This window comes from Vanessa cardui, chromosome W, assembly GCF_905220365.1.
Source record: "Vanessa cardui chromosome W, ilVanCard2.1, whole genome shotgun sequence".
Lineage (NCBI taxonomy): Eukaryota > Metazoa > Arthropoda > Insecta > Lepidoptera > Nymphalidae > Vanessa > Vanessa cardui.
The window spans coordinates 1,575,615-1,585,326 of record NC_061153.1 but is presented as its reverse complement, the minus strand read 5'-3'; the positions used below and the strand labels follow the sequence as shown (position 1 = coordinate 1,585,326).

The window sequence follows — 9,712 nt, the reverse complement described above, 5'->3', positions numbered from 1 at the left end:
GTGCGCCATACAGCGCCATGGAGCGTACCACGCCGGCATATAGACGCCGGCATGGTGAGTCTGGTCCTCCCACGTTCGGTAGGAGGCGGCCCAAGGCGGCAGCGGCATTGATGAGCTTCGGGCCCAGTTGTACAAAGTGCTGCCCGAAACTCCATCTTCCATCCAAGATCAGACCCAGATACCTCATCTGGGCCTGCACCTTAATCACGGTCCCGTGGACGGTGATAGTCGCCCCTCGGGGGGGTCCTCGACGTGGACCGTGGAATAAAAGAGCCTCCGTTTTAGAGATGGAGACCCTTAAGCCCAACATTCCAATACGGTCCACCGTGAGCGCTGTTCCGACTTCAGCCAAGCGAGCCGCTTCCTGAAAGTTCCGCCCTCTCGCCGTGATGAGAGTGTCGTCTGCGTAACACAAAACCCCCATTCCGGGAAGGACGGGGGCTCGTAGGAGCCAATCGAAACTAACATTCCACAGCAGTGGGCCGAGAACCGAACCCTGTGGAACGCCGCAACCCACTTGAAATAGGACAATTCGCCCATCACCCCCCTCCCAAAGGACCACACGGTCGCAGAGGTATGCTCCCAAAAGCCGCTTGAGATAAGAAGGCACCCTGTGATATGTGAGTGCCTCCTTTATAGTCTCGAATGGAAGACTGTTGAAGGCATTCGCCACGTCCAAAGATACCGCCAAGACCACATCTCCTCGGGCCACCGCCTCTGTAGTTCGGGTCTTCAGGGCATTCAGGGCGTCCACCGTTGAACGGCCAGCCCTGAACCCGTACTGGGTCTCTGAAAGACCCGGCCCCACCTCTTCGAGATGCTGAACAAGACGAGCAGCGAGAATCTTCTCGAAGAGCTTGCCCGTCTCATTCAGTAGCACTATTGGTCTGTATGCCGAAGAAGAATCAAGGGGACGTCCCTCCTTTGGTAACAGAACCAACTTGCCCTCCTTCCACGACTTCGGGAATTGCCCGCTGGACAGACACTCGTCAAACAGTTCCCGAAGCTTCCCACCTAGGTGCACCAAGGCGTCGCGCAGGACCCGTCCTGGGACACCGTCTGGACCCGGCGCAGTCGTTCTGGTTCTTAGTCGGTCGAGTGCCATTTCCATCTCTTGTTCCGTGATTTGTGGCGGAGCCACAATTTCCTCTTCAGTCATGGAGCAAGACGCCATTTGCGGAGGAATATGCTCCCCTGGGTGTGGAAATAATTCTTCAACAAGGCGCAAGAGAAGTTCTGGCGGCAGCGTCTCAGTCACGGGGGCGCCGTAGGTACGGATCTTTCCTCGCACGCCACGATACGTACGCCCCCATGGATCCCGGTTCAGGGCCACCAACAGTGCCTCCCTAGCTCGCTCTTTGGCCTGGCGTATCGTCAGCTGCAGCTCGTTTTTCAGCCGACGATAGGAGGCCAATAGCTGTCCCTCCAAGTTCGCATCAAAGCCGTTTCGCCTGCGACAGCGGACATAGGCTCTCCGTGCCCGATTGCATGTCGATCGAAGCTGTGCAATTTCAATCGACCACCAGTAAACCTGACGACGCGGCGCCATGCGCCGGGATCTCGGCATGGCCGCATCGCATATCTTCTTTAGAGCCCTTTGCATGCGGCCCGCTAGCTCATCAATGCTACCGCCCTCCCTTCTATCTGTGGAACACCACCGCTGCACTATGGCAGCCTCCTTGACCAGCTCACGATCCAACTGGCCAACGAACCACCTTGGAAGCGTCGTAGGCACCCTTGGGAGTTCTCCAGTCTGCCCCCAACGGTCAGAGTTGGAGATCTCAAATCGGATATACCTGTGATCCGACAGAGTCTCCACCTCTTCCTCTACTCTCCAATTCAACACTCTGCGCGCTGCAACAGGAGTGGCGAACGAAAGGTCCACAACGGATCCGCCCTGCTGGCGCACGCAGGTGTGAACCTGCCCCCTGTTGAGTAGGGATAGGCTGGATAGCAGGGCCCACACTTGGACAGCTCTCCCTCGTGGATTCGTAGCAGGATTTCCCCAGGCTCGCGATTTTGCATTGAAGTCGCCGAGAACCACAACTTGTCTAGGCGAACGTCTGGCCACCGCAGCTCTGAGAAAGCCGAGATGATTTTCAAATTCCGCCAGGCTGCGGTTAGGGGAGAAATACGTGCCAACAATTACGTACTCTCTCCAACCCACCACCACGTAGCCCGAGCCCCTCTCGATGAGTGAGAGAGGAGGCCCCGTTCCGCTCCTCGTGAGGACCGCCACGGTGCCGTCCACGTCTCCTACCCAGTGAGGTAGGGGAGGGACATAATAGGGCTCACAGGCCACAGCCAGGTCGATCCCCCACTCCGCCATGGACTGCATCAGTAGGTCCTGAGCCCCGGCACAGTGGTTAAGGTTTGTTTGGAGAAAGCTGAATTCAGTGCTCATGTCGACATTGCAGCTTCCTCCTCGGCTTGGCGCCGTCCAGCGTTGGTAGTGGTCTGGGTGCTTAAGGCCATCTTACCCTTCGTGATGGGAGGGTTGCACTCTCTCGATCCCATCAGGTGCCCAGAGGGCTTGCCAGCGTCTACGCATACCGCACAGCGTAGCTTCCCAGTGCATTCGGCCGATTTGTGCCCTTCGGCACCACACCGGTAGCAGAGGCTGCCTCGTTCAACACTAAATGGGCAGAGCGCCTTGGTGTGGCCAAGGCCCATGCACTTGAAACAGCGCAGAGGGCGCTGCTCCAGCACGTACACCCTGGCCGAGCTCCACCCGACCAAGAGTCGACCATTGTTAGATAGCTTCTTCGCCACAGCTATTGGACATGTTACGCGGACCATACCCATGTATCCGGGTCCACGTAATACCTCTCCACACTTAACTGCCTCAATGGGGCAACTCCCCTCGCGAGCGACTGCGGCGATGACTTTCTCTTTCGTGACGGAGTCGTCGAGCCCCGTCACCTTAATATCCACCCTTTTAATGGGACGGACGACGTTGGCTACCCCATCCAGCACCGTACGGAGTTTGTCGGCCAGCTTCTCTGCCTGTTCCGACTGTGCTCTCGGTAGTTCCAACACTCTGGCCCCAGTTACCGAGCGTCGGACTTTGAGGCCACCACTTATCCCGAGATCCTGAAGTTTCACGCCCTGCTCGGCGCGCTCCAAGATCTGAGCATATGTGACACCCTTTTGTTCCGCTTCCGGCTGCAACGTTACCACAACTGCAGCTGTACGTGGGGCGACCAGCTTGGGCTTAGCCACTTGAGTTGCCTTAGACGCAGACGTCGAGATTCTTTCAGCAGAGGGGGAAGCCTTATTCCCCTTCTTCCCCTTTTTGACCACAGTGGACCAGGACGTCTCCTGTGCCATCTGTGGCGAAATCGTCTCCGGCGCTATCGGAGCACTTGAAGGGCCAGCAATAGGAGCCGTTGGAGCAGCTGGTGGCGTCTGCTTAGGTGTGGGAGCAGATTTCGGCTGCGGAGCCGGATGGGCCACCTGTGCATTCGAATGCGTGTGTTGCTGCTGTAGCTCCCGCCTTTTATCCGCAGCTAGCGGGGGGCGCTGTATCTTCGCAGGCGGGAGCCGGTCCTCCAATTTCGTAATTTGGGCTTTGAAGATATCGCCGATCGATGAGATTAAGGAGGTCTTAAACTTCTCCAACGTCTGAGCATCCTGGGCAGAGCCGGTGGACGTCTCATTTGCCACTGCCACCGTGGTCCGCATCTCCGCGAACTCACGGCGATGAGCCTTTAACTCAGACTTGAGGCTATCGATCTCTTTACGCAGCCGGCCATTATCGGCGCGGAGTTTTCGCGTCTCATCCGCCTCAGTCCGCGATGCCAGGGCATCTACAATTCCCTGAAGTGCAGCTGCTGAATCCCTCAGTTTTTTAGCGTATCCTCCTTTTAGATTGGAGGATTTTTGCGCCACCTCCAAGATGAGGGCTGCGCTGCGGCCGGCCTCAGCGCGAAGTTCCTCCGTGCCCATCTTAGCAGGAGTCTCTTTTGCATCCGAAGCGGATTCTTCGGAGCCCAAGACAACTTCCGAAACATTCTTTCGGAACGCTCTACTTCTCAAAGAGCGCTCAAAAGCCTCCTCCCTGGCCTCGGCGACCCTCGCCTTAAGCTCAGCCTTAGCCCGAGCGAGGTCACTACCGCGGCCCCTCGAAGCCGTTTTTCCACGAGTTGCCGGTGTGCATTTCGCAGCTGTACGTATCTCCGTCTCTGTCTCAGTTTCTGAATCAGAGTTAAAAATTGCGAGACTCCTATAAGGCCGTTTACGGCCAGCTAAGGCGTCGGACGACAATTCGGTATCGACGTCCATCGCCAACAACAAACAATAAAAACAACACTCGGAACAACAACCAACGACAACAACGACAACAACGACAACAACGACAAACAACAACAATAAGAGAAAATAGGTCTATGAAAGACCTATTACCAAACAACAAAACCAATCGTCAAAGCAAAACAAAGTCCATTCACAAGCCAAGTTCAATATTATAACGCGACAGAAAAACAGAAACCAATAAACAAGCGAGGGTAATTGTAAAAAACTTCCGAGAAACATTGATAAAAACAATATAATTCCGACACGACTGCACGGCACGACGGCTCGAGCGCAATCCTCTTTAGAGACTCTCTTGGCTTTGTCACGTTTTGCCATAATATTTTTAATAGTTTGAGTAAGCCAAGGTGCAGGTAGATGTTTTACCTTAATTTTCCTAATTGGAGCGTGCTTGTCATACAATTTTGTTAATGACTCATTAAAATAGGCCACCTTATCGTCAACATTCGTAAACGAATTACGTAGGGCTGCCGTTCAGGATGCAGAATGAAACCGAACGAATTTAACTTATACATTTATTTAAGTAATTCAATTTAACAATTAATTATTTCTAATTTATAATACGTGACAGTCTGTTCGATGTCAGAACAAAAAGTGAAGTTCTGTAGTCTGAATTACATATTTATAACGAAATCGGTAAATCACTGAATGGTCCCCACGGTATGGTGATTCTTGGTAGCGCTCGATGTTCGGGAGGTCTTGCGAAACAAAGCAGCGACGCTGGCAACAGGTGGTGGCTTCAAGGAATGCATGGTGTGATTATTTCTCACGGTATGGTAATTCTTGGTAGCGCTCGATGTTCGGGAGGTCTTGCGATTATTTCTTAACAAACGCATAAATATTACTCCAGTCAATGTTTAAGTTACCTGTGTAATCCTATTTTGGTTTTAATTATATGTTATTGTTAGATACGCAAGATAGGGTATGGCCAAATGAAACTCTCGCTAGCTAACAACACACTGCCTTTATTCGACGACTGTCACAATATATATCGGTGGTCGCAGCCACGCCTAAACTATATATCTATACGTAGGTATAGGTACCTATGTAACATTCCTCCCCCTTTAAAAAAAAAAACAATACATAATTTAAAAATATTCAATTTCTTAACCTAGTGCAACTATGGGTCTAGACGTGACTCAAGTTCATTTTCTGCTTCGTGAAATTCGTCATCAGAGCTTGGGAAAGTCTTGGGATCGTAGAACTCCACCCTCCTTCCCTTGTTTAACCGTCGTGACTTAATTTCCGGAGATGACTCGTGTAGTGACACTTCAAGGGGTGTGTCTCCATACTGATTTTCGAAAGGACTAGACGTAGAAGGCCTAGGTGAAGAGGCGCGTGACGATATCGTTGCCTGTGGTGGAGACATCTGTACCTGTGCCGGCGACGCGACCGGCTGAGTTTGTGTCTGCGTAGACAGGTCAGGCATGCTTGTATGTGTGAGTTGCACGCTATCCCAAAGATTGTTGCAGATTCCTTTATACAACATTAGCTGATTTATATGTTTTTATATATTTGGCGGGACTTGAATGGCGAAAATCTTGAACCATAAGCCGCTCGAATGTTTTTAATTGTTTGTTTTAAATTGAAATATACGTAACCCGTGTATGTTAAATTTTGTTAACTGTTCTAGTTGCAAGGAGTAAGTATAATGTAAGGATTAGAGGTAGGCTTGTAGGTACTTACCTCGGCCGGTTAATTGCAAATTTAGTTTCACAACAGATTTTGTTTAAAGTTCTTATAAAGTTCTGCTTATAGCACTGATGACACCTTTTATATGTCCTGGTAACACTTTCACTAGGCCTTTTGTGTATTTTGAGGTTTTAGTATTGTTTTAGAAGAATTTTAATTAAGTTTTTTAACGCGCGCGCGCTGTAATGGCGGCGGATTAGCTTCGTCGCTCGATGAAGTCTCTGTAGCGCCGCTCGCGTCACTCGGTGGTACTAAATGCTGCGATGGCCGAGGGAATTACAGCGGAAAAAGGATATGGGATTAATATTGGCGGGAAAATAGGAAAGCAAGCTAGAACATTCCCCCCCACTTGAAATCACTCCAGGGATTTCAAAAATATGACATTAAGTTTTATGAAAAGAATAAGAAATAGATAATTAAATGTAGTGCTGAGTTCAAATGAATCTGATGCGAGAATAATGTTTTTACATGTTAAAATTATTATAGAAAGACTGAAAAAAAAAAAAAAAGAAATAGGTAATTAATATATTGATGAGCTAAGAATTGACCGGTAAAGGACAAATTTTTACGACGGGCCTGCGAAGTAACCCATTTGCTGTACGTAACGTAACTACTCGCACTATGCCGTCAGTGCCAGGATGAAGCGCAGTCACACGACCGAAACGCCATTCTAATGGTGGTAGGTTTTGTTCAACAATTACAACTACATCGTCTATTTTAACATTAGGCTGCCTCTCGAACCATTTGCATCTTTGCTGCAGGGTGTGTAGATAAGAGTTTCGCCACACCTTCCAAAACGATTGAGTTAGTCTTTGTAACATCTGCCAACGCTCTCGAGGCGGCAAATAAACTTCCGTAAGCGGCATCTCGGGTAATGAAACCAACGGCCCTCCAGTGAGAAAGTGTCCCGGTGTTAAGACATCCACTTCAGAAGGGTCACTAGATAACGCGCACAACGGCCTAGAATTTAACACGGCTTCAATTTTATTAATGACAGTTAGAAGCTCTTCAAATGTTAGCACTTGTAAACCAACGACTCTTTTTAAATGATATTTCATTGACTTGACACCACTTTCAAAAATCCCTCCAAAATGACTACCCGTAGGTGGGTTGTGATGCCAAATAATGTTTCGTTTCGAAAGCTCTACATTCAGTTCAGGTTGTCTAGTTAAGAGAAACTGTTGCACTTCAGTTAAATAACGTTTAGCGCCAACAAAATTAGTACCGCAATCCGAAATTATCAATTTGCAAAGACCGCGACGTGATACAAATCTATCGAAAGCAGCTATGAATGCCTGTGTTGTCAAGTTTGTTACCAGTTCTAGGTGTATTGCCTTTACTGCTAAACACACCATCACGCAAATATACACCTTGTAAGTGCGAGCATTACGCCTTTTGCTTTCTTTAATCACAAAGGGACCTGCAAAATCTACACCAATATTTTGAAAGCAACGTGTACCTTGTACTCTAGGTTCTGGTAAATTTCCCATAAGAGGGGTAACGGGTGTAGGTTTTACTCTACAACAGGTAACACATTTTGCGAGGCGCGATCTTATGAGATTTCGTATTCCTAAAATCCAGAACTTTCGCTGAATTATCGATTGTAAAGTTCGTGGTCCGCAATGAAGATGTAGTCGATGGTAGTAATCTATAATTAGAACAGAAACTCGAGAAGTTTTAGGTAACAATAAAGGATAAATCGCGGACAGTGGCAGCTGCGAATTTTCCAAACGCCCCCCCACTCGCAAGAGCCCTGCCTGATCGATGAAGGGATTTAGTTTTTGAATGGACCGTGAATATGATTTGTTATCTTTAATTGATTTAATTTCTTCACCAAAATGATTTGTTTGTTCATGTTTCACTAGCACGAATAGAGAGGATTCCAGCTCTTCTGTGATTAAACCTTCAAAATTCTTATTGAGTTTTCTTGATTTAGAAATAAATCTTAAACACCATGCTACTATTCGCTGCACTTTAGATAATGATGAGTAATCTTTTAATATTTTTGCTATAGGATTTTCGTTACAGTGATTGGATTCAACAGTATGTACTAAATGAGGTAACGTTTTTAGCTCCGGTAGATTTTCAGATGATGTATATGAATATTTTGATATAGGCCAGTCAGACGATTCTAATACGAGCCACGCTGGACCAGCCCACCACAACGGAGACGAGATTAATTTGGAGCATGTAAGTCCACGACTACTGTGATCCGCAGGATTGTCATTCGTAGATACGTGGTGCCAATTTTTTGTTCCTATAGTGTCAGCAATTTTTACTACGCGATGAGATACAAATGTCTTTAGTTTGTAAGGTTCAGTATTAATCCAGGATAGCACTGTACTACTGTCCGTTAGTGCGATTACGTTTCTAATTTTGATATGTGACTGAAGTAAATCGTTCATATGTTTCAAAACTCGAGCTAGAAGCACTGCACCAAGAAGTTCAAGGCGGTTTATAGTAATCGGTTTAATCGGCGATACTCGCGACTTAGCAATAATTAGATTTATCGATGCTTTATTTTGATTTATAGACTTTAAGTATACGCAACATCCATAAGCTTTAGAAGAACCATCACAGAAACCAATAAGATCGCATACCGTTGAAGTTGAAGCTAAAATGAAACGTGGAATTTTTATTTTATTTAAATTACTTAATTCAGCAACAAATTCTTTCCATTGTTCTACAATATCTTCTGGAATTGGATCATCCCAGTTCAACTGGATCCGCCACAGGTCTTGAATTATAAGTTTTGCTTGCAGAACCATGGGCGTAAGCCAGCCTAGAGGGTCATAAATTCGTGCTACGTTGGATAGAATTGAACGTTTAGTGCATTTAGGGTTTAGCTCTGATTGAGAGTACGTAAAATTATCTTCAATTGGGTCCCATTGAACTCCCAATATTTTTAAAGTCTGTTGATTTTTATCGTCACAAAAGGATTTTGGGACTTGACAATGCTCCGTAGGCAGTTGTGCGAGAAATTCAGGTGAGTTACTACTCCATTTTCTCAACTCAAATTTACCGCAATCTAGTAAGTTTATTAATTGATTTTTCAGATCTAGTGCACAAGTTAAGTTGGGTGCACCAGCAGTGATGTCATCCATGAAAACATCTTCACGCAGTATGCTAGCAGCTTCAGGCCACTGTTCTCCATGATCCTTTGCTAGCTGATGTAGCGTTCGAATTGCTAAATAAGGAGAACTGCTAACGCCATAAGTGACAGTTTTAAGTTCGTATTCCAGGACTTCTTCGGTAGATGAATTTCGCCATAATATATGTTGATATTTGCGATCCTCGGTTCGTAAATCTATATTTCGATACATTTTTGAAATATCAGCTGTAAATACCAATGGATGTAAACGAAACTTAGTAATTATGTCTACTATGTCATTTAAGAGTTTGGGGCCCGTGTATACGATGTCATTCAAAGAGTGTCCAGTAGTAGTCTTTGCGCTAGCGTCAAACACTACTCTTAGTTTAGTTGTTGCACTGTCGGGTCGCAGTACGCAGTGATGTGGAATGACATACCTAGAATCTTTGTCAGACATTTTGACAACTTCCATGTGATTTAGGTCTTCATACTCCTTCATGAATTTGCAATATTCGTTTTTTAATTCAGCATGACGACGAAAGCGTTTTTCCAAATTGTATAACCTGGATAATGATCCGTGGAAAGAATCACCTAACTCCTCTCGCTCTACCTTAAGTA

At 47.0% G+C, this 9,712-nt stretch overlaps 1 protein-coding gene across 1 annotated transcript; it reads right to left on the bottom strand.

Moving 5' to 3' along the window:
• Positions 1 to 2,476: 2,476 nt before the first annotated feature.
• LOC124542810 lies at positions 2,477 to 4,284 on the bottom strand. Its single transcript, XM_047120694.1, has 2 exons — positions 2,609 to 4,284; positions 2,477 to 2,543 (listed from the first exon to the last, which is right to left on the bottom strand). Exons 1-2 carry the CDS (start codon positions 4,282 to 4,284, stop codon positions 2,477 to 2,479), a joined length of 1,743 nt encoding a protein of 580 aa, XP_046976650.1.
• Between the last annotated feature and the right edge of the window lie 5,428 nt (positions 4,285 to 9,712).

Excerpts from the sequence above, each read along its gene's own strand:
- LOC124542810 (XM_047120694.1), bottom strand. The coding sequence starts at position 4,284 with ATGGACGTCGATACCGAATTGTCGTCCGACGCCTTAGCTGGCCGTAAA. Across the intron at positions 2,544-2,608 it reads CGAGGCAGCCTCTGCTACCG|ACGCTGGCAAGCCCTCTGGG; the intron begins GTGTGGTGCCGA and ends CGGTATGCGTAG.